General features: G+C 32.0%; 3 protein-coding genes across 3 annotated transcripts; all 3 read right to left on the bottom strand.

Moving 5' to 3' along the window:
- Positions 1–1,510: 1,510 nt before the first annotated feature.
- LOC129890723 (uncharacterized) lies at positions 1,511–8,997 on the bottom strand. The gene is made up of 6 exons (XM_055966215.1): positions 8,974–8,997; positions 5,227–5,607; positions 5,068–5,145; positions 3,120–3,201; positions 2,742–2,884; positions 1,511–1,957 (listed from the first exon to the last, which is right to left on the bottom strand). Exons 1-6 carry the CDS (start codon positions 8,995–8,997, stop codon positions 1,748–1,750), a joined length of 918 nt encoding a protein of 305 aa, XP_055822190.1. The 3' UTR covers positions 1,511–1,747.
- Positions 8,998–9,478: 481 nt separating this feature from the next.
- On the bottom strand, positions 9,479–12,363 carry LOC129890722 (long-chain-alcohol oxidase FAO4A-like). Its single transcript, XM_055966213.1, has 3 exons — positions 12,166–12,363; positions 11,473–11,742; positions 9,479–11,239 (listed from the first exon to the last, which is right to left on the bottom strand). The coding sequence occupies exons 1-3, from the start codon at positions 12,361–12,363 to the stop codon at positions 9,479–9,481; spliced, it is 2,229 nt and encodes a 742-aa protein (XP_055822188.1).
- A 1,910-nt stretch (positions 12,364–14,273) lies between these two features.
- LOC129888446 (long-chain-alcohol oxidase FAO4A-like) lies at positions 14,274–19,075 on the bottom strand. Its single transcript, XM_055963418.1, has 3 exons — positions 18,874–19,075; positions 18,359–18,628; positions 14,274–16,216 (listed from the first exon to the last, which is right to left on the bottom strand). Exons 1-3 carry the CDS (start codon positions 19,057–19,059, stop codon positions 14,408–14,410), a joined length of 2,265 nt encoding a protein of 754 aa, XP_055819393.1. The 5' UTR covers positions 19,060–19,075; the 3' UTR covers positions 14,274–14,407.
- Between the last annotated feature and the right edge of the window lie 5,440 nt (positions 19,076–24,515).

Here is a 24,515-nt window from a genome sequence, read left to right as displayed (position 1 = left end):
AAAAAAATAATTAAAAAATTGTGGAATTTGGAGCCCGTTTGAATTGGCTTAAAAAAAGTAACTTTTAGGTATGAAGTGCTTTTAAAATTTTGAAGTGTTAAAAGTTATTTTTATAAATAAGCAGTTGAGTGTTTGGATAAAAGTGCTTATGATGTGAATTTTAGGATTAAAAAAATAAAAAAAAGTAGTTTGGAAATTTAGTTAAAATACAAGGAATATAAAAGTAATTTCCATGGTCAAAGAAAATGACTTTAAGCACTTTGGAAAAAAAAAGTTAGGAATCCTAACTTTTCTTTTTTAACTGACTTTAAGAACTTTATGGCTTAAAGTCAGCATTAGGCAAACACGTCCAAAAGCTAAAAATAAACTTTAAATTGGTTTTAACCAACTTAAAGCCAATCCAAACGGGCTCTTCGTATTTTAGTAGTGGAAGACTCTTTTAAGTGAAATTTCCACAAAGACCAATTTATGGTGGACCCCCAGTTTAGATGCTTACAATTAGTTTGTTACAATAATTTTGGACCCATTAAAAAAATATGACATAAGTGGAATGAGTAAGTTACTTATAATTCTTTTTAGCCTTTTTTTTTTAAGTATTTGAATAACCAATTTAAAGTCATTTTATAATTAAAATAAATTTTAATAAATAATTGATTTTATTTGAATGGACTTATTTTAAACAGTTAATAAGTTGAAAATAGCTTATAAGTCAAAAAAATAAGTTGGGCTGCATGTACTTATTTTTGTTTAAAACTTATAAGCAATTTTCAACTTATAAGTTACTTAAAATAAGTCCATCCAAGCCGACTCTAATTTACACATATGTTGATAATTAAATGAGATTTTAAGACTACAAAGCTAATATGATACCAACAATACTTTGCCTCTTTTCAAATACAAGGATTATATGATTTTTGTATGAAAAAAATTGTTCTGTTTGATCTTTCTGGAACCTATAGAGAGATACAAGAATGAAGGGGGAATTATACTTTGTTTGCTATTTTCGCTGAGCATATTAAATCTTCAATTAATTAAATTTTCACATTTAATATTGTTGCGTGTGAAAGTAATCTTTTAACACAAATACAAAACATATATTAAAACTATTGAATTCTACGGACCAATAAATAGAATGGTAACTCCACTCTGACATAAGACACAGCAACAAATAACTATTCTTAGTAAAGATTGTTGTTGGCATGACATATTGTCTTAGCCTTACTATCCGATCCTCACATGACATATACACAAACATCTAAAATTAACACGAAATTTCACTTAACGTCTCAATTAATAGCAAGACCCAATTAAGCCATTTTGACACTTTTTGCGTTATTTACACGAAACAGGTGCTTAAAAGGCCAATTTTTTTCTTTTGAAAAGTTGCTGATTGTCGAAATACTGAAATCGTGTCTAATAGAGAGAGTATTTAAAAGGGTTGAGGTGTCATTTTTTCTTATTGAATAGAAAGCTGAATGTTATAAATCTTGCAAAAAATTATACCAAAAAGAAAATAAAAGAGAGCTTTAATTTTCAGACAAAATATGTTTATATTATACAATGCATTTGTGTAATATTACATAGGAACAATAGATCCTTGTGGTCTGATCCTTCCTCGGACTTCATGCATAGCGGGAGCTGCTCCTTTTTACATAGAAATATGTACGTGTGCAAGAACTTGTAGTAATTCATACCACAGCATTCCATTAGGAATTGTAGACTGCAAAATATCTATAAAATAAAATACTTAGTTCTCATCGGTGAGTCTTGAAAGCAGATAGAGGCAGCCAGAGCAAAGAAGCACAGAAGCTGCAAAGCAAAGTAGATCAAATGGTGAATGTATAACAGCCCTCTTGCTCTTGTCAAACAAACCGATGAGAAGAAGCATCACGATAACATGCCCGATTTTGGTTTTCAGCCCGCTCACAGTAGTTATTTCCAACCATCTCGGTCGTTCCTAGCAATTTAGTAACATATAGAAAACAAGAATCATATTATGTGGAAAAAATGATTCAAGCAAGAATGTACCTGTATGTATAGACTACTTGTTGGAAATATCTCAGTTTCTATTTATGCATTATACATAAACAAACACTTAAACTTGACCTCAATGACAAGTAAGCATTCCAACTTTGACTACGCATATCTAGACACCTCAATTCACTTTCACTGTGTCAGTTAAGCATTGAAACTTACAAAACGATCGTCTAGACACCTTCAAAATTTATGCGTCATGTCAAGTTGAGTTTCTATGAGACAAAGTGAGGATGATTTCAAGTATTTAGTTGTTAGTTGAGAAAGTTGAAGTGTCTAGATGTGCACTCTCAAAGTTGGAGTGTTTACTTGCCATCTGAGGCCAAGTTTGAGTGTCTGCTTATGTATTATGCCTTCTATTTACTTTTCCATCATTTATGACTGCTACTTGAGTTCATCCCTTCAAAGGTTTTTCTCTCCAAAATGCTACTGCATCCGTGTCGGACACTAAAATCCCACTACTTTTAGAGTATCTGACACACCAAAATTTTTGAAGAGTCCGAACAACATAACATGAGATTCATTGAAAAGTAGGTAACTCTATGAATTGCATCAGCACGGAGCAAGAAATTCTCAGGAGCACCAAGGGACTATTGGATGGAAGAGACTACATCATATAAAACCAGAAAACAAAGCTGCGCATGTGCTACTCAGTATTGACACAAGTATATAGCTCATAAAACACTTTTCAAATTACTGAGACTAACCTTCAGAGTGAACATGCCGAAGAGATTTGATCTATTTGGAAATGTCTCCCCTGAAAATGATTTTCCTTTGTCAAGGTTGCTGATGAAGAGCTCATAGAGACCCATACCGAAGACTAACATAACTGTTCCCAACAGGTATGTATCTAGAGGAAATATAATACATCAGGAACTTCTTAAGCTATTGAAATTGAAACAGAGATCGTGCTATGGTAGAAGTCACAAAACATATTAGAGCAAAGGATGAACATTCAAGGAGGATGACAATATAAAACTATAACATGCATCGGGAGCTACTCTGCATAGTAAATTATCAGATAGAAAGGAAGATACATAGACTACATTTACGAGAAGGAACAAAAATAATAGTTAATAACACACCTATAGCTTCGACAAGATGCACAATAACGTTAGCTCGGCTTGCAAAGTACCCTTGGAATGATGTTATCACACATGAGCAACCCTGTTTATGGAGAAACGAGTTAATTTAATCATTTACTAGTATGTTCTGGACATTAACATAACATTAGAAGGTTATATTTTATTACAAACAAATATCAAAGCTTAGAGGACCTGGGAAATCTTCCAGAAATGTACTTTACAACCACTGGATTACATATTCTCTTTTTTGTCTCAGCACAGGCTTGCACGAGCACGGCGGATTAAAAAATGTGCACTGACTACTAAAACCTACAGTCCATGCGGATAAGAATCGTTTACTGTGACAATTTAGGAATTCGAAAGTGCTTTTGAAGAATCTCTGCTACACATTGTTCTCTTAGGTTTTGTTACATTATATACAGCATAAGCGTTGATATAAAGGTAAGGAGAACATTATAGCCTGGATGACAAGATCTAAAGAAGAGTCTATATGTATTGAAAATCAATGTTCCATAGCTCTATCCCTCTTTGAACATAAAACTCTCCTTGATTTGTCACATAATGTTCCGGTATTACATATAAATGGTTTACAAAGTTAAAATTTTCTTTCATCGGAGTCCAATGAAAAAAGAGGAGATGGAAAACAAAAGAATCCATGCGCTAAGACAACATGAACTTTATCTGATGTATAAGACATGAATATTGAAGAAGGCAAATGAAGCATACACAGAAAAAAAATCTTATTCTCAAACGGCCAATCACTCATACAACATGAGGGCCATATTGACACAAATTAGTTTTTATTGTTCTGTATCAATCTTTGAATCAAATCGGGACTAAAGAAGTATATTTACTATACCACCATGCAATAAATTAACCACATCTTCCCCACCCATGCAATTTACTTACACATTAACTAAAATTTTGAAGGTAGAACCTCTACACTTTCTCATTTGTAAGACCATAAGAGATGGGGTTGAAAGATTACCAACTAAAAGACTTACAGACTGAAGTCTAACTTATCTTTTTAGACTAAATGTTCTACCTTCTTGTCCTGATTAATTGATTGACCAAAATCAATAATCATAGAGGATTTGTGAGTCTCCATCCTTGTGCCCCTCTACGAAATTGCAAGCCATCATTCAAATGTTGCTACACTAGCTAATGAAAACTTTCAGAAAGTGCCAAACCTGCAGTCTCAAAACTCTAAAAGTTCTTGGTTCGAATTCATGGATAACGTTTAATTTGTATCTAATCTCGTCTGCCTTACATGTGCAATTCTTGATTCGTTGTTGCTACCTATCATTGTAACTCTCCATCTCTAGTGGGTAATTATACTGTTATTTGCTTGAAACAATAATAATCCATAAAAGGAGTATATTTAGACAACAGAAGATAAGCATTTCATCAATCACAGCAATACTCCCAGATTACAATACTTTCCAAAATAATATAGTTCTAAAACTCATCAATAAGCTAAGATCTTCCAAAAAGAGTAAATGACTATACTTTTTTACTGATCCTTCTAGATAATTCAGACAAAGTTCAAAAAACATTTAAAAGAAAAGGGATAAACAATACCACAAATTTAATCTAATTCACTCCTCCAATCAAAATAAAGGAATCTCTAGCTAAACTATCAGTTCTTTCAAACTTAACGACTTGAAGGGAACTTGGCCTTACTGATAAAGTTAATGTCATGTGACCAAGAGGTCATGTGTTCGAGTTGTGAAAACAACCCGTAGCAGAAATGTCGATAAGGCGGCATATAATTAGACCCTTGCCAGCCCTTCCCCGGACCCACATATAACGGGAGCACATATAACGGGAGCTTAGTGAACCGAGATGCTCATCATCTTTTAAACTTAACGACAAGAAATGAAACTCAATAGTAGTGCATAATTAAGTAAAAACAAAGATCAAAATACAAAGGGGTTGAAGACTAAACCTTTATAAAACAAAGAAAAGATCCAATCAAGGAACCCCACACTGCAAGAATTGCAAAAAACCTACAGCTATAAATCACCTGCAAGAAATCAACCCAAAAATTTCTAGAAAGTCACAACAGTGAAAAATTTACAAATTAAAAAAAAGCAAAAAATGTCACCTTTTCTAGGTTTTCTTCTACCCCTTTAAATTTTTCTTCAGTAATATGAAGCACACTTGTATTAGAATCCGATTGAATAACTGGTGATGATGGAGCATGTACCGTAGAATGACTACATCGAGCAGTAGATAAAGCAACAACTGGAAGATTAAAACCAGAAAGCTTAAACAAAGGTGCCCATTTCACAAATGAAGCTGTTTTTGAGTTGTTGAAAATCAAGATTGGAGCTTTAAGATTTGTAGATAAACCTCTAGTACAAGGTTTCATGGTGGAAGAACAAAAATACATAAGAGTAATTGTGAATGAATAAGGTAAAGTACAGAAATATCTTTTTACAAGTAGGAGTCCTATAAAAAATGGACTTACTTTTTTGTCCCTTTTCTAAGTGGAAGAGTATTGGCCGCACAAGTAAGCTCAAGTCTTTTTCATTATGCGTAAGAGCAACACATGTAACACTAACAAGTAAGAAAATTGTCAAACTTTTGATGCGGAGATGCTATGTTGGAGAAGGTAGATTTTTTAGACCATTTTGGTTACGGGTTGGAGTATTGGTTAATCAAAAATTTATATATTCAAAAGATGCATATTGCGAAGAAGGAGATTTCGTGGGAAAACTTTGGGTAAGTGATTTTAACTTTCAATCTTGATTATTCATTGATTATTTGAGAGTTTTAGCACGAAATTGAGGTATTTAAATTAGAGAGATTGGGGTTTTCAAGAAATTGAATTAGTTTTAATATTTTGAGGATTGTGAGTTCGTTTTAAGTCCAAATCCACTTTCGTTTTCATTACTAAACTCCAAATACCTTGAGGATATTGTTTATGTAAAAATTTCTGAAATTTTCTGATCATTTCAGAATTGGATTTTTTGGACATTTCGGGTCAATTTCGGCCCGATTTCCATAATATGATATGAATATCATTGGTTTCATATTTTGATTGAGAACTTGAATTTGTATAAATTGTGGTGAATTGGAGTGCATTCAGAAGGGGAAAACTCACGTGGAGTGACCGATCACATATTAGCTAAGGCAAGTGGACTCTTAAAACTCTGTGAATCTCTTAGAATTTCCAAATATACCATTGTATATGTGTTGGGGCGTAATGGGAATGAGGTTACGGATTTAATTGTTATATGAAGTAATCTAAAATGAAACGATGGGGTTAATATAAGACTACGTGTGAGATTGTTGAGTATTGAAACTTGCATGGCATAAACTAATTGTGATTGTGGTTTGTCTGAATTGATTATTCCTCATTACTTGTGTTAACATGCTATTGTATTGGTTGTGAAACACTATGATGTGAGGTATATGATTGTGAAATTAAGGTCATTTTCGGTCAGAGATATGATATGTCCAAGGTCATTTCCAGGGAGAAATTGATAGGCCGAGGTTATTTTTGGTTGGATTATTACCAAAGTCATTTTCAGCGGGATTATAAGACCGAGGTTTTTTCCGATCAGAGATTATAAGATCGAGGTCATTTTTGGTCAGATATTATGAGACCTAGGTCATTTTTGGTCAGAGATTATGAGACCAAGGTGATTTCCAGTCAAAGATTATGAGACCGAGGTCATTTCCAGTCAAAGATTATGTGGCCGAGGTCATTTCTGATCAGAGCTTATTGTGCCGAGGTTTTTACCGGCAATTGCACACATGCATGATCATTGAGTGTGCATATACATATTCTGCATATTTGTGTTGACAATTTGAAGTCTATTTGTGACATTTTGAGTATTTGTATGATATATCTGTGATATTGAGCTGCGATCTGAACCTTATTGAATCGTGTAGTAAGAACTGTTAGGTTGGGCTGATTTCTGTGCAGGTTGTATTCTGGAGGTTCGGTTGAGTTGAAAACTGAGTTCGTGTATTCTTTTAGATTTACTTAGTTCTTCTAGTTAGCTTGTTGGGTACCGTATTGTTTGGTACTCACCCTTGCTTCTACACTTGTGTAGGTTCTAAGTTTGGACTTTGATCACCGTCTCTTTTCTTGATCATTCGAGGTTCCTGGGAGTTGATAGAGGTAGCCATTGATATCCAGCGAGCTCTCGTACTTTCTGTATTTTTAAGATTTACTCTGATTGAGAGTTGAAGACATATTAAGACTTGTACTTTCATTTCAGTTTCGTTATTTTAGCAGCTTGTACATGTGACAACCAATTTTTGGGGGTATTTAAGTTTGCTTTTTGTTTATTATTTATTTATTTACATTGTTTCCGCTATATTTATCGAAATGTTGGATTTTATATTGATTTGTCCAGTGGAAAAGGACATGTGTCATCACACCCAGAATCGGATCACGATAGAAGAGCAAATGATCAAGATGGTCATAATAATGAGGCAAGTGCTATAAAAACAGCACCATGACATAAACTTCATAAAACCTTGATAAAGGTTCATGTACCTAAAAATGATAAAAAAATAAAGAGATCACAACAAGTTATGTCATATCAGAATCGATATGAAATAACCGTTGACAATATCTTTAATATAATGTAGCGCTCAAAATTATAAATGATGACGGGGATATTGAATTCAAATCTATCAAATAGTATCAATAGATCAATGATTGGCCAAAGAAAATACGCAATTCAAGTATATTATATTTCACTTGAAAAAATGATGTTTTGGGCTTATAGTTCATCTACCAAGATATTATGTCAGTGAGTACAAATGGATGATTATGATAAAAATAAAATGAAAATCGTAAAATATAAAGTATGATTGCGCCTTGGAGCATACATATTTTTCATAAAAATCCTGACATTATTGTATGGAGATGTGCTCTCCGGTGGTGGATGCAATAAGGCTTCTTTTAGTTTGACAATATATGAAGAACTTGAATACATATAATAAATGATAATCATGTCTAGCTAGACAGTAAATATTATATGAAAATTTATGAATGATTAAAATATATTAAAGTGATTCTATTGAGTACGCCAATAGTCGTAAGATCACTTTCGATCTCATTTAAAATGGTAAAAAAATACCATGTCATAGTGCATTTGGTGCCCCCGTGTATTCTGTTATTACCATTCATGATATTATAATTTTATTTATGTGCATGCAAAATATAATATGACTCTTATCAATAGAAATGTTAAAGTGAATCAAATAATGATTTATAAATTTGTATATTCTAACCAATCGTGTCAAGGTTTATAGGTTATGAAATTGCAGAAAATTATTTGATTAATATGAAGTCTAATCTCAAAAATATTATCTGCTTTCAAGTCGAATGAGCAATTCGTCCACGTCGACGAGCTCATAAACTAAGTGATTGTCAAGAATGCATTTGACTGAACTCAAAGACTCAACACATCTAAGAGACAAGAAAAATGATATATCATGATATGTTCAGGGATGCAACATATTCATGAATATGATTTGGTCACAAAGAAACATTCTATATCAACATTTGGAAAACTAAGTATTGAGGAGCATCCTTCACGAGAATTAAGTGATGCTTTAATCAGGGGGAGTATAATGCGCGCTGCATTCTTTTCTCCTTAGTCGAGGTTTTGTCCCACTAAGTTTTCTTGGTAAGGTTTTTAATGAGGCAGCTATCAATGCGTATTAATATGTGTACTCTTTTTCCTTCATTAGGACTTTTTCCCTAGTAAGGTTTTAACAAAGCACATTATCTATTGATAAACTCCAATGAGCATTAAATACATCGGATTGTTGATGCCTATTATACAGTTTTCGGGATAAGTTTGAAATCAAGCAGACAACTTACATGCATCTCCGCAAGCAGGTCCATATAAACAACTCTTACAAATATGTTCCTATAATCAGCTTTACAAGCAAGTTCCCGCAAGCAGCTTACAAAGTAGCTTTCTTCAAATAATTTTTAATGACGCAGCAACCAATGCGTATTACAAATAATTATGTACATATTTTTCTTTTGTACATGAACATCCAAGGGGAAGTGTTACAAAACAAGTGGATGTCCATGAGACCCACTTTCACTGTAGATAAATAGGATTTTTACTGTAGATGAATAGTATTTTCACTGTAACTTACGCGTTTTGTTACTGTAGATCAATCATTTTCAACCAAATTTTGCCTATACAAGGCAATAGATTCTGCGCTATAAAAGCATACACACTAATAATATTTTCTACTCTAATTTTCTCTCTCTATCATATTATTTCTCTCTCTCTTTCTCTTTCTTTATTATACTTTCTTTTCTTTGCTATCTATATATTATTACTATTATATCATAATAATAAACAGGTTTTTCAATATTTGGAAAAACAATTCTTCATGCTGAAGTTGAAGTTGTAAAAACAATATTTGTAAAAACAATATTTACACCAACTTTTAATTTGAAGCACAGATTGTGCAGTGCAATAAGAAATGGCCTGAATTGTGACCATTGGATTCACTCCAATAGCAGTTGGAATGACACTTGAATCACCAAGAAACATACCTTCTACTTCCCACGCTTCGCCTTTGGAATTAACCACTGAAGTTGTTGGATCAATTCCCATTCTACAACTTCCCATTTGATGTGCTGAACATATAGGAACTGAATGCTTTTCAATTCTTCTTGAACTTTCTTCTTTCACAAACCTCTCAAACTCCTCCAAATTTGCTTCTTTAACCTTCAAACTCCTCCCTTTTCCATGCTGAGTTCCAATCTCTTCTGCACCAGCAGCTGCCAAGATTCTTAGTGTCTTCTCTAGGCCTACTTTTAGATTTTCTTCATCAATTTGATCCAACTTGTAAGTTATTGAATATGGTGAAAATGCTTCCCCTGATCCCATGTCTCTTGCCAACGTGAAGATATATGCCGTTCTTGAATATTTGCTCATCCTCATCTTGATATCTAGCCCTGAAACCCATGGCATTAGTGCTGAAAACATGCCAGGGTGCAATCCCGGTGTCTGTATGATTGCACCATATCCTGATCCTTCGAAATTGGCCACGACTTTAGACATTGCTGTCATTATTCCTCCTTCATAACTTTTCTTCTCTGCCTCTGGCCATATTTCATTAGATATTGGTTGAAAATCTGGAAAGTATCCCCAGGCGATAACGACTGGATGGAGGTGTAAGTTTCTGCCAATATTTGGATTCTTTAAGCCACTCCTCTTGAGCAATGAAGGGGTGCTAAGAGCACCACAAGCTACTATTGTGACTTTTGATTTCACCATACAAATTTCTCTCATCCCTTTAATATTTTGAAATGCAAAAGCAACTCCAATGGCTCTACGTTTTCCTGAATTGTCATTTTTTTCTTCATGGATCACTTCCAAGGCTTCACATTCAGGAAGTATTGCACCATTACCTGATTTCACCAAATCGACTAGCCATGTCTCAGCTGTGCCTTTTTTCCTCCCATCTTTGCAACCCAAGCTGCACCATCCACAGTAATGATCTGAGGGCGCGTTCGTAGGGATTGTTTCCACAGGATACCCTAATTCTTGACACCCTTTTCTCAAAATCATGTTTTGGAACCCTTCATCTTCAATTTCACACTGAACTCCCATTTTTGCACACACAATCTTCATAGCCCCTTTGTAGAATTCACTTTGAAACAATTTGAGTTTGTAGCTTTCGGACCATTCTTTAAGTACATGTTGTGGAGTTTGATCCATTGAAGGCCATTCAAGAAGTGAAAGATTTGTTCTTGCAAGATAACTTCCTTTTTCTAGAACAAGCACTTTGTGTCCAGCATTTGCAAGAATACCAGCTATAACTCCACCACCAGAACCTGAACCAACCACCACAGCATCACATTCAATTATGAAGGCAGGGCACTCTGTCGTGTTATTGAAATTATGAGGTTTAGACACAAAAAATCCTAGTTTTTGTAACCTCTCAAATGTTATTTTCTGTGAATTTTTTAGATTAATGATTCCTTCATAAAGTGGTCCAAATGGTTGATCATCCGTTTTCTTAGAGTCCATGTTTTCTTGTTTTTGCTTCTTAATATCTGGATCAGGTCCAGAGTAACCAATTGCTTTCCATGATGGATTCTGACTTTCCTCATTCACCTAAAAAAGAATTAAGATTTTCACTTTCAAGAAAGAAGAAAAAAGAACATTTCTAAATTGTGCTTGAATGATTTTATGTTCATTGTATCGTTATCTATCACAAATCATGCTATATATTCTTTATTTATCAACTAAGCTTGTAAACCATATTGTTTAAAATTTATGATTGAATGATTTAGATTCAATCAACTAACGTCTGCATAGCTTGCCATACGTAAAAAAATTAATAGTACCTGAGTGAAGAATACTAGGAGACCCAGTATTTTCATGGCAAAAAAGAGAATCCTTAGGAGTTTGAAACAGCTTGTTGCCCATGATTTTACAATTTCTTCTCTTTTGTTTGGTGAAATCTTTGAAAAACTTTGTAAATATGGAAATTGGCTTGACAAACTTGCTTTACCACAAAGTATAAATGTTCCAATCCTTGTTGATAATAGCCATAGTGCTAATTTGCACAAGTGCAGCCTAGGATATTGCAATCTATTGCTTATCATCCATGCCATCTGAAAACATAAATAACAAATAAAAAGAAACAAAAATAACAAAAAGTTTTATCATATTCAAGGCCAGCAATAGTGTCATTGATGAGATGATTAATACTCCTAATAGGTCGTTTAGTAATACTGAGACTATTTCTTATCCACGATTTGATTTGGTGTATTAAGAGTAATTCTGTCTATAGCCATACTTATCCATGTATTAATAGCCCATGTATTGGTAACCATTATTTATTATACTACATAGGGCCCAAAATCCTATCAAACAAAAGATTAAATAATTTCATGATTAATACGTGTATTAGATTTTTCTAATACATCATATCAAACGACCCCTTTTTCAACTGTGGAGATAGAATTTTTCACTAAAAAAGTTTATCATATACGTGCTATACATACGAAAAAAAAGAATACCTTACATATACTTACATGTAGAGGAGTTTCATTCATGGAGGCTGAAGTTTGGAGGAACTTAATGAAAGAATCATCATCAATATTGCCTTCTTCATATGAATTAATATGATGAATTGAAGGTAAAAAAGCATCACAAATAGAAGTAAGAGAGTCCAACTGGTTAGAGGAAAGTGTCCCGAACTCAACATTTTTTTCTGTGATTTTTGGATCCATTTTCTTTCTTCTCAATGTTATTAAGTTCTTTTTTTTTTAAGGAAAGTTAATTTAATTAACGTGGAATTTATAGGCAAGGGGATAATGAACAAATTAAATGTGACTCATAGAAATTGGTTTCGTCCAATTTTGAGTACATTTGATATAATTCAGACAATTAAAAGTGCAAGGGGCAGATTTTTCTGATGTAACAATTATAAAAATATCAAATTCGTCCTAACTTTGTTATAAAAGTTATCTAGTGCAAACTCTGCATGAATCTAACACCAAAATAACAAATATTGGCAGTTTTCGTGTCTTAAGACTGTAAAAATGATCAATTGATCGTCAATTTTCAATCAAAATCAGATTTTGATTATCGTTTTAGAATTCTTGAGTCGTAAACTTTGTGAGAATATAATGATTTTACTCAGTACTGGAAAATAAGTCAAACTTACAAATTAATATATACAAAAGGGGAAAAATACCAGAAGTGCCTAATGAAAAGATCTAATTGCATCTTTTATAAAAGGAACACTAACCTAATACTACATTGTTTTAATTAATGCTCTTTAATGCCACAAGCCAAACATTTCTAAATTTGTGCTTGTATGAGTGATATAACAAAAGGAGAATTAATTTTCGATGGACTAAACAAGAAACACTATAGCATTCAAATGACTTATGTTCGTTGTATTTGTTATCTATCATATATCACGCTTTGTTAGGATGCGTAAGAAATTAAGAATAGTCCTCAGTATGTCGTATTAGTAATGTTTGTATTAATTATATTGGTCGAAAATGTTTTGAGGGGTAATATTGTCTTTAAAATCCTTTGCATTATCAATACTAGGGGTGTACATGGACCGGGTTGGTTTGAATTTTTTACAAACTAAACCAAACCATTTGTGTCGGGTTATAAAATCTATAAACCAAACCAAACCAATAAAAGTCGGGTTTTTCGAAATCAATTTTTCTCGGTTTTTTTTTGGATTTTTCGGGTTTTTTTCGAGTTTCTCGTATTTTTTCATAATATCTAATAAAAAGCACAGAGCATTGCTTCTTAAAAAGAGTTCTAGTACAAAATATCAACGAGACAGAACACTATTTGAAGTTTTAACTTTTTAATATAACTTTATAAGATGAGTTTTTTTGTATATTATTTAGATGAGCTTCTCAAGTCCAAATCTAAATGTAAGAAAGAAAACAAAAAAAATGAAAAATTTTAAAAAAATATTTATAAATTACATTTTAATAAATATTTTTATGTATAACATAATTTAAAAGTAGTATATCTATAATCGGGTCGGTTTGGGTTCGGTTTGACTTTTTTTAGTTAAAACCAAACCAACCCTATAATGGTCGGGTTTTTTTTCCAAACACCAAATCAAGTCAAACCAAACCACTAGTCGGTTTTTTTTTCCGGTTTGGTTCGGTTTGTCGGTTTGGTGCGGTTTATCGATTTGCCCTGTACAGCCCTAATCAATACCATGGATTTCCAAGTATTAATAATACATACCTCAATACACAAAAACATTAATTATACATAGATTGAAAAAATGTACCAGATAAGGTACTAGTAAAATACACAAAGCTAATATTCATGCATTATTTTTTCTAATATACTTTACCAAACGACCGCTAATAGTGTAAACCATAAATAATAGAAGTACAAATACTTGTTTCTTTTAAAGTTGTCAAAATATGTCATTCGTTAATAGTTTAACTCATGTATGTCCTTACCTTTTAGTAGCTGGTCCAAATATACCGTTCATTTAATCGATTGATTAATATGCAAAAAAGGGTCAAATATGACATTAGTATGTTCTCCAATTCTCTCTCAAGTTTCAACTGTGGTGATGGATTAAGATTATAAAGTTTTAGAAAAGAATTTGATTCAAGGGATCATATAAAGTTTTTAGATAAAGAATAAGACCCAAAGGGTAACAGAAAGAATGCTTTGAAAAATATTACTGACTCATAAGTTGAAGGTAGGGATATTACACAAACTTAAATAACATAAACAATTTTTCATGCTTTCATCTATGGTGCCTTTTAAACCCAACTATTGATTGTTAAGAAGTTGAAGCACAGATTGTGCAGTGCAATAAGAAATGGCCTGAATTGTGACCATTGGATTCACTCCAATAGCAGTGGGAATGACACTTGAATCACCAAGAAACAAACCTTCTACTTCCCACGTTTCGCCTTTGGAATTAACCACTGAAGTTGTTGGATCAACTCCCATTCTACAACTTCCCATTTGATGTGCTGAACATATAGGAACTGAATGTTTTCCAATTTTTATTGAACTTTCTTCTTTCACAAACCTCTCAAACTCCTCCAAGTTTGCTTCTTTAACCTTCAAACTCCTCCCTTTTACGTGCTGAGTTCCAATCTCTTCTGCACCAGCAGCTGCCAAGATTCTTAGTGTCTTCTCTAGGCCTACTTTTAGATTTTCTTCATCAATTTGATCCAACTTGTAACTTATTGAATATGGTGAAAATGCTTCCCCTGATCCCATGTCTCTTGCCAACGTGAAGATATGTGCCGTTCTTGAATATTTGCTCATCCTCATCTTGATATCTAGCCCTGAAACCCATGGCATTAGTGCTGAAAACATGCCAGGGTGCAATCCCGGTGTCTGTATGATTGCACCATATCCTGATCCTTCGAAATTGGCCACGACTTTAGACATTGCTGTCATTATTCCTCCTTCATAACATTTCTTCTCTGCCTCTGGCCATATTTCATTAGATATTGGTTGAAAATCTGGAAAGTATCCCCAGGTGATAACGACTGGATGGAGGTGTAAGTTTCTGCCAATATTTGGATTCTTTAAGCCACTCCTCTTGAGCAATGAAGGGGTGCTAAGAGCACCACAAGCTACTATTGTGACTTTTGATTTCACCATACAAATTTCTCTCATCCCTTTAATATTTTGAAATGCAAAAGCAACTCCAATGGCTTTACGTTTTCCTGAATTGTCATTTTTTTCTTCATGGATCACTTCCAAGGCTTCACATTCAGGAAGTATTGCACCATTGCCTGATTTCACCAAATCGACTAGCCATGTCTCAGCTGTGCCTTTTTTCCTCCCATCTTTGCAACCCAAGCTGCACCATCCACAGTAGTGATCTGAGGGCGCGTTCGTAGGGATTGTTTCCACAGGATACCCTAATTCTTGACACCCTTTTCTCAAAATCATGTTTTGGAACCCTTCATCTTCAATTTCACACTGAACTCCCATTTTTGCACACACAATCTTCATAGCCCCTTTATAGAATTCACTTTGAAACAATTCGAGTTTGTAGCTTTCGGACCATTCTTTAAGTACATGTTGTGGAGTTCGAATTGAAGCTGACCAATTTATGGTCGAGCCACCACCAACAGTGGATCCAGCAAGTAGAATAATATCCATGTCCTTGGTTGTTAGTAGTCCACTTCCAAGGTACATTTGATCCATTGTAGGCCCTTCAAGAAGTGAAAGATTTGTTCTTGCAATATAACTTCCTTTTTCTAGAACAAGCACTTTGTGTCCAGCATTTGCAAGAATACCAGCTATAACTCCACCACCAGAACCTGAACCAACCACCACAGCATCACATTCAATTACAAAAGCAGGGCACTCTGTACTTCTCCTCCCGTTGTTTAAATTGTGCGGTTTTGACACAATAAATCCTAGTTCTTGCAGCCTATGGAATATTATTTTCTGTGAATTTTTTAGACTTATGATTCCTTCATATAGTGGTCCAAATGGTTGATCATCCCTTTCCTTACAGTCCATGTTTTCTTGTTTTTGCTTCTTGAAATCTGGATCAGGTCCAGAGTAGCCAAGTGCTTTCCATGATGAATTCTGGCCTTTCTCATTCACCTAAATCAAAAGAAATTAAGAGTTTAATTTTCAACAAAGAATAAAGAAGAAGAAAATAAACATTACATTAATCATTTTAAAAGGATGAGCTAGGTGGAGGAATTTATTCTACTGCTGAAAAATTTGCACTACTCCCCTCGTTAGTTGCTATATTTTCTTATTCTTCATACTTGGATTTGTTATATTTGACCCGAAGGTCTTTCAGAAATAGTCTTTCTATCTCTACGATGTAATCGTAAAGTCTGTATACACTCTACCCTTCCTAAACCTCACTTAAAGGATTCTACGGGATATGCTATTGTTGTTGTATGGGGTTTCATTTACAACATAGTTCAAATAATATCTTTGCACACTACATTTTCTTAAAAGATATCATGTCGGTATTATGAGCTTCTTTCGAATAAATTTCCAATTGAAATGTACTAAATGTGCATATACATGAATGAGCTACGTAATACTATTTGTTTGTAAATGCAAGGGTCCTGTATGTTTGCCCACTTGTATGTCTGTTGACAGAAATTAAAGGTGCCTCATATAGGAAACGGTCAATACTTGCGGAAGATTATAATATGATCAAAAATTTTAAACATAAGCAACATACATATTAAAGAGATAGCGACTTTAAACTAATTTTGCTCATTTCAAAAATAACAACTTTTCCTACTATTGTTCACAAAAAATTAAATGCTTGGAAAACCAAATAGGCACTCCAAATCAGCACAAATGACTAATTTTTTTTCCCTTTCCATCCGGTTATTCATATTGAAGCCCGATTAAATTCGAATTCGCGTTGAAAAATCCCACATTGAGAGGTAAAACGCTTCCTAACAAAGGCAATTCCGTATTCAGAGTTGGTCTAAAGTCGAATTTTGATATAGGGCCTCTGAATTATTAGATATTTGAATTTTATTTTTCTAGCTTTTCTATAAGTAAAAATTGTTCAAGTATATTATAAATATATAAAATCAACTTCGTTTGACATATTGTTTTTATTGACAATATATCCAATTCAGTTTAATTTTTATTGAGACATTATTGATCTTATATAAGTTATTACTTCCTCCGTTTAAAAAAAGAATAACTTAATTTCCTTTTTAGTATGTTTAAAAAAGAAATATCCCTTTCCTTTTTGGCAACACTTTAATTTCAACTTTTCACGTGACATGTTTAAGGCCACAAGATTAAATGACATTTTAGTACATTTGACGTAACTTTAATTTAGGACGATAAAATTGAAAAATCTCTTTATTTTTTTAAACTCCGTGTCAAGTCAAATTAGGACATTCTTTTTGAACGGAGGAAGTATTATTTTTTAATTTCAAAGAAACTTGTTTCACAAAGGCAATTGTTAATATTATTTTATAAAAGATATACGTATTTGAAAAAGAATCTATTATATTAAATATATCAAATTTCAAGTATTATTATCCGCTACTTGTGCACTTTCTCTTAGGTCGTTTGGTAGAGTGTTATGGAGAAAATGACGAATGCATTAGTTTTGTATATTATTAGTACTTTCTTTGATATATTTTTTCAGCCTCTAAAACTAATGTTTGGTATTAGTAAAAAAAAAGTGCATTAATTGTCCAAATTCTTAACTCCTACCTATTTGCATCTTTTATACTTCTACAAGTAATTTGGGACACGCATATTTGATACTATCCCCACGGTTCCTTATTAGTTGTCATGCATTTTTGGAGAGTCAATTTAATTAATTTTTAAAACTAAAATAAATTATATAAATTTGATATTTTAAAATATAAATTTAGATATTCAAAAACTATATTAAACATACTATAAATTATAATTTTTTCGTATCGATATGCTAAAAAATAGATCTTAAAATATCAATCAAAATTCATATTGTTTGACTCTTATTAATTTATGATTAATTAATAGACGTGTAACCAGAAAAGTGGACAAGTAAATTGCATGCATGTCATATGTATATGGGTTTTCTCTTAGGAAGCAGATGAAAGAATAAATGCATTTTCAAAATGATTGGTTAATATTGTGAGAAATTAATTTTTCTGCAGCAAAAATATACTCATGGACAAAAAACAGAAGAGAAGAGGGGCCGCTTTACAGTACGTAAATTAAATACTAATTGAGTGTACTTGAATTAAATATCGTACGTAGTACCTGAGTGAAGAATACTAGAGGAACCAGAATTTTAGCAGCAAAAAAGAGAATCCTTAGGAGTTTGAAACAACTTGTTGCCCATGATTTGACAATTTCTTCTCTTTTGCTTGGTAATATCTTAGAAAAGTTTTGTAAATATGGAAATTGGTATGACAAGCTTGCTTTACCACAAAGTATAAATGTTCCAATCCTTGTTGATAATAGCCATAGTGCTAATTTGAACAAGTTTAGCCTTGGATGTTGCAATCTATTGCTTATCATCCATGCTATCTGGAAAAAAATATTAAAATTAAAGTCAGAGGCGAAGCTAGAGATTTTGTATGCATGTATTCGATTGAACTCACGATCATAATCTTAGTCTAAATAACTTTATATTTATAGTAAAAAATTCAATATATATAAAATTTGAAATTCAATTAATAACACCATATATCGCTGTTTTAGAACTTAGAACTCATAGAATTTAAATGTTGGTGGCTTCGACTCTTAATGAGAAGTATATAACAAAATCTTACTTGTTGAGGAGTTCCATTCATGGAGGCTGAAGTTTGGAGGAACTTAATGAAAGAATCATCATCAATATTGCCTTCTTCATATGAATTAACATGATGAATTGAAGGTAAAAAAGTGTCACAAATAGAAGTAAGAGATTCCAACTGGTAAGAGGAAAGTGTCCCAAACTCAATATTTTTTTGGGTCATTTTTTTTTCCTTCTGTTTTAACTCTCTCTTGTAATAATATTGTAAAATGCATTTGACCATATTAGGTATTTATAGGGGAAGGAAATTAAAGAGGGTACCCTACCCTAACCCCCACCCCTCTGACGCCACCTGTTTATTTTTATACCTAACTAATAAATCAATTACACTTGTCATATTATTTGATTATAAATTAATTAATACTTAACCAAATACATTGCACATGATTTTAATTAATAATATAAAAACTTATCCGCATCGACTATTTATACCTAACTAATAGATGAACTATTACACTCGTCATGACATTGTTTGATTATCATAGTATTCATTCATTATACTTCTATTTCACCAACGGTATCTTAATTAACATCACTTAATTAGTTAAGTACCTGCATATGATAACCAGAGATTTGCAAATAAAAAAGAGTGATTTTGGTAATGAAAAATTTGTGCAACTAGCAAGTAGATATAAGGATAAAATTACTTTAGTCGACAAAATTTTTAAATAAAAAGCTTAAAAGTACATCTTTATCACAAACCCAACTAGCAACAAAAAATAAACAAATCAAGAATACAATTTTGTTTATATTATTGATTAATTGCATAAAAATATGACACTAAACCTTAATTTATTATCTAAGGTTAATTTAACTATATGAGTTGGGTACCATAATGATAATTGAATAATAGTACGAGCAATATAAATACTCTTTATCATGCACCCGACATGATTTTAATTTTTAACCTGCACAACACCTTTTATTGTTAAAAATGTTTCTTCTTCTCAATTTATACGATACTTTCTACAATTTTTTAAGTTGTCGTGTATATGAAAAATATTTATTTCAAAATATTTGTTAATTTAAACAATCAATAGAGAATTAATTATTTTTTTTCAACTTTTTCCTAAGTATTAATTATTTCAGAATTAAGAAACACGTATATAAATAAAAATTAAATAACTAATAAAGGATATATTAGTCAAACAACACTTTCAATGAATTTTTTTATTTGATATTGATTGATTTAATACAAAGTTTTAAAAAAATGACAATCATTGAAATTTATAATCTAAAACAAATCTTATGTATTTTTTGTGGCTAGGAGCTCTTGAGTAAAACATTAATCTCCCTAAATAGCATTCTTGTAAGTACCAACGGAATTCTCCTTGTCGTTGGAAAGATAAAGGTAAAAGCAAAAAAAAAATTATTAAAGAAAAAAAAGGAATTTCAAAGTTAAGTTATTTTTAATTATAAATAAATAATATTTTTTGGAATATAATTAAAAAAAGTGTGTCTAATAAATTGAAGTGGAAAGATAGAGTAACACTGAACCAATTAATTTCTTCATACAAACTACTTGCAATATCAATGCCTTTTGACTTATGTGAGCTGCACAAATAGTACTCCTTGGCCACTACACCACATTTAGAAAGAAAAAAGACAATTTATATAATATGCTTTGATTGGATACAGAATTTTAATAAAAATTCTTTTTTTTTTGAAATTTATGATTCAAAAAAAATTATATATATTTTTAGGACTATAAATTATTTTATTAAGTATAAAATAAATAGTCTAAAATTAGATTATTTCTAAATATAAGAAGGTATCATGATCCTTTTTTAAAATTATTTTTGAAAGAAAGTAAATAAAAAAATGCATCACATAAATAGCAAAAATTAAAGGAGTAGGTTTTAGTTTATTCATATGTTTTTTTTAAAGGTCTCTTTGATTTGAGTAAATCCAAATAATATTGTTCATTACGTTAATAAGTAAATATTCAAAAGTTGAAAATGGTTTCTTTTGTTTAACTTATGAATTCTTGCACCATGCATCGACTAAAATAAGAAACAATGATTTGACCACAGAAGTTTAATTCAAATCAACACAGTTGTTGCGGGATGAATATATATATTTCCTCTAAGCTTTCATCTTAAATCAAAGATCTTAAGTTCTAATTCTGAGAGTGTGAAAATTTCTTGTTTGAGAGTGTTTCGTTGTTAAAAAGGTGAATTATATGACACAAATCTGAATTATCCTAACAGATATCCATTGTACATGTTTTTTTACCTATTTAATTTGTTCGAATCATTCTCAAGTTCCAGGGTCTAATATTAATACCTTTAGGATTCACGAAAAAATAATTATATAACATAAATCCATCAATACCTTTAGGATTCACATGAGTTTGTATGTTATAATTGTTACACCATTTATCCTAAATGTATAGTTTTTGATAGTTTTTTTTATTCATGAATCAATTAATGTATTAATTAATCCTCTTTTATTTCTGCTTCTCTTTAGTATACTTTTGAACCGGTTCATCTGATCTGAATTAATTGCAATCACAACGTTATTATGAAAAAAATAGATGAAAATTCATACAATTCAAATTAATTATAATAGTCTAACAGATATTATTTCAAACAATTTTTAATTGAAAGTTTCTCAAAGGGAACTGTTAAAATGTGAGGTTTTGAGTGTATAATATCACAAAGAATAATCTGTATGATTGATATGCCCACTTGTCCAAAAATTTTCGTTCCATAAAATTACTGTTATAAATTAATAATCCGTACATATTTTAATAAATATCATACAATAAATATGTAATTTAATATTCTCTGGTCTTTTGGTGCAGAGTACTAAATGATGATAGGTATGTGTTACAAATAAATGAGACAAAGAAAACCGTGCAAGTTGACTGTTAGTAAGTTGCATATGAACTTTAAAGCACCGTACAATTCTACTCCCTTCCGTAGTTTATTTTTATTTGTCCAATTTTATTTATCATTCTATATCTATTTTATTTTTTCTATTAAATATTACTATTCATTTTTCAATATTTAAATAACTTATAATTAATAAGGGTGATATAATAAAATTACTCTTCTATTTGTTATTTCTTAAAAAGTGGGTCAAATCAAACATGAAGTAAAGATGAACGAAGGGAGTATAAAACAGAGTTATCTTAAAACTATACTCTCTTCCTGCAAATTTATATGACATAATCAGAATTTTAAGAATTTGTAATGACCTGTTAGGTATTTTTGAAAACGAGTCCTCCCCCTTTCATATAAGATCCTTTTCGTAAATTTAAGTTGAAAATTTTGTACCTTTCGTTAACTTTGGTTAATTAGTTGAGGGATAATTTTAGAGAATTAATTTAATTGATGGGCTAAAATATTAATTTATTTAAAACCCTATAATACTTTTCTTATATTTATTAAAATACGTTAGTAGGGTTTATAAATTTTAATACATAATTAGTTTGGAAAAAAAAGTTTTTTTTTATATATTTATATATATAATCTGATGGCTTAATGCCATCAGATGTAACGAAAAAAAAAGAGAGAACAGCGATGCACGAACACAAAAACTGGAGAGAAAAAAAATACGGAGGAAGAAAAAAAAGAAAGGGGAAAAAATAAAGAAGAAGAGAAAAATAAAGATTTTCATTCCAAAGCGTCAAGGTAATTATTCTCATCCTTTTCATTAAATTTTCATGTGATTATGAACATATTTTTAGGGTATATTGGTGGAGAAACAATGCTGAAATAAGAAAATATGACCGTAGGGTTCTTCATATAAAATCTTGATTTGGAGGTCGAATAACGATCTGTTTTAGCTGAAATTTGACATGTGAATTTATTTTATCATGAGTGAACATAATCATAATTTTTTTTTCAGATTTGACTTTAATGACATAGAATGAGTTAATTCCCGAATTTTGATATATTGAGATAGATAGTTAAATATTAGGTATATTATATTTTATGAATTCCATTAAATTTATGATATTGGGGAAATTAGAACCTAACCCTAGGCTTAAAATTTGGAAATATGAGAGTTGACATGTTATTTGACATCAACATTAGGAACTTGATTATAGATTTGGGTAGGTTTTTGGTCTAAGCTAGACATATAATAATATGGGTGTTGTTAGTTTCGAAATCTTATTGTGGTTATTTATCTGACTAGATTACATTGAATTGGAGGCCCAACAAAAAGGGAAGGCTTAAGTTCCGGGGTGATTGCTTGATTAATTAAGGCAAGTGAATTTCTAAACCTCAGTTTAAGCTTGTAAATGCTTGTATTTTCGTGTTATGTGTATTGGGAGTAATGAGAATTAGACTGAGTTATTGACTGTATGATTGACCTTAAAAATGGAGATGAGGGGTATAAAATGGTGATCTAATGACATGTATTAGTGGAATTGATATGTTGTGATTATGAGTTTATTTTGGACATGTGAAATGATTAGGTTGATGTGAGATAGAAAAAATTATTGTTGTTGTCATGTTATTATCGCGAATTATATGAACATGAATTGATTGCATTGGTTCTGACATATTGTGTTGAGACTGAAAATGATATGAAACAAAAAGGGGTCGGGCCACACACTCCGTGATAGGTATTATGAAACAAAGGGGTCGGGCCACACGTTCCGTGGTAGGTATTATGAAATAAAGGGGTCGGGCCACACGTTCTGTGGCAGGATATATATATTGAGGGGATGGACCACATGCTCCGTAGCAGGTTACATGGACAGAATTGTCCCCCATGAATTTCGGACTGTATTTCAGTGGATGTGTACCAATAGGACAGACATGCATCATCTCATTGCATTGCATCGCATTTTGTTGATATTTGTGAATTCGTGTTTACCCTTTTATTGCTCGGTATATGATGAACTTGACTTGATATGATTCATTGATGAGGCTATTGATGAGTATTCGTGGACTGTATTACTGTTATTATTGTACAAGTATAGAGTTGTGCTGGTTTTATGCAGGTTGTAGTTAAGGAGGTTCGGTTGGGAGGACAGGAGTACTTGTATCTATTGAGCTTTGCTTAGTTTTAGTTGTCCACTTGCTGAGTACCGTGTTGTTTGGTACTGACCCCTTGCTTCTACACTTGTGTAGGTTGTGAACCCTGACTTGTTTGATCTCCTAGTATTTCCACCACATCCGAGGCTATCATTTCGAGTGTTGAGGTAGCTGTTACATCCATCTAGCGGACACCTCTTACTTTTTTATTATATTTTAGTCCTACTCTAGAGACAAAGACATTATGACTGTATTTTCTTTCGTACTTCGGTAATTTATTAGTGGCTTGTATACGTGACAATCTGTCTTAGGAGATTTTGAGATTATTTATTTATTTTTGACTAAGTTATACCTTTTTTTTTATCTCAATTACTTCCGCATTTACTTTTCGTTGAGTTTTAGGCTGACTTATCTCGGTGGGTTGAGATGAGTGTCATCACACCCGGATCTGGGTCGTGACAGAATTAACCAAGTATCCTAAAATTATATTACTTTTTAAACAGTTTTTAAATATATATACTGATAAAGTTGTTGCCATGTGACCAGGAGGTCACGGGTTCAAGCCTTGAAAACAGCATTTGGCAGAAATGTAAGGTAAGACTGCGTACAATAGACCCTTGTGGTC

Source organism: Solanum dulcamara, chromosome 5 (assembly GCF_947179165.1).
Source record: "Solanum dulcamara chromosome 5, daSolDulc1.2, whole genome shotgun sequence".
Classification (NCBI taxonomy): Eukaryota; Viridiplantae; Streptophyta; class Magnoliopsida; order Solanales; family Solanaceae; genus Solanum; species Solanum dulcamara.
The sequence above is the reverse complement of the archived record's forward strand: the minus strand, read 5'-3'. Positions and strand labels throughout refer to the sequence as shown.

What these genes read in the sequence shown, in the direction of transcription:
- LOC129890723 (XM_055966215.1), bottom strand. Translation starts at nt 8,997, where the DNA reads ATGGACCTGCTTGCGGAGATGCAT. An exon ending in TAGAAGAAAACCTAGAAAAG is followed by an intron (nt 5,146 to 5,226) that starts GTGACATTTTTT and finishes GATTTCTTGCAG; the next exon opens with GTGATTTATAGCTGTAGGTT. An exon ending in TCGGCATGTTCACTCTGAAG is followed by an intron (nt 1,958 to 2,741) that starts GTTAGTCTCAGT and finishes CTAAATTGCTAG; the next exon opens with GAACGACCGAGATGGTTGGA.
- LOC129890722 (XM_055966213.1), bottom strand. Translation starts at nt 12,363, where the DNA reads ATGGATCCAAAAATCACAGAAAAAAATGTTGAGTTCGGGACACTTTCC. An exon ending in TGAATGAAACTCCTCTACAT is followed by an intron (nt 11,743 to 12,165) that starts GTAAGTATATGT and finishes TTATGTTTTCAG; the next exon opens with ATGGCATGGATGATAAGCAA. An exon ending in TCCTAGTATTCTTCACTCAG is followed by an intron (nt 11,240 to 11,472) that starts GTACTATTAATT and finishes ATTCTTTTTTAG; the next exon opens with GTGAATGAGGAAAGTCAGAA.
- LOC129888446 (XM_055963418.1), bottom strand. Translation starts at nt 19,059, where the DNA reads ATGACCCAAAAAAATATTGAGTTTGGGACACTTTCCTCTTACCAGTTG. An exon ending in TGAATGGAACTCCTCAACAA is followed by an intron (nt 18,629 to 18,873) that starts GTAAGATTTTGT and finishes ATTTTTTTCCAG; the next exon opens with ATAGCATGGATGATAAGCAA. An exon ending in CTCTAGTATTCTTCACTCAG is followed by an intron (nt 16,217 to 18,358) that starts GTACTACGTACG and finishes CTTTTGATTTAG; the next exon opens with GTGAATGAGAAAGGCCAGAA.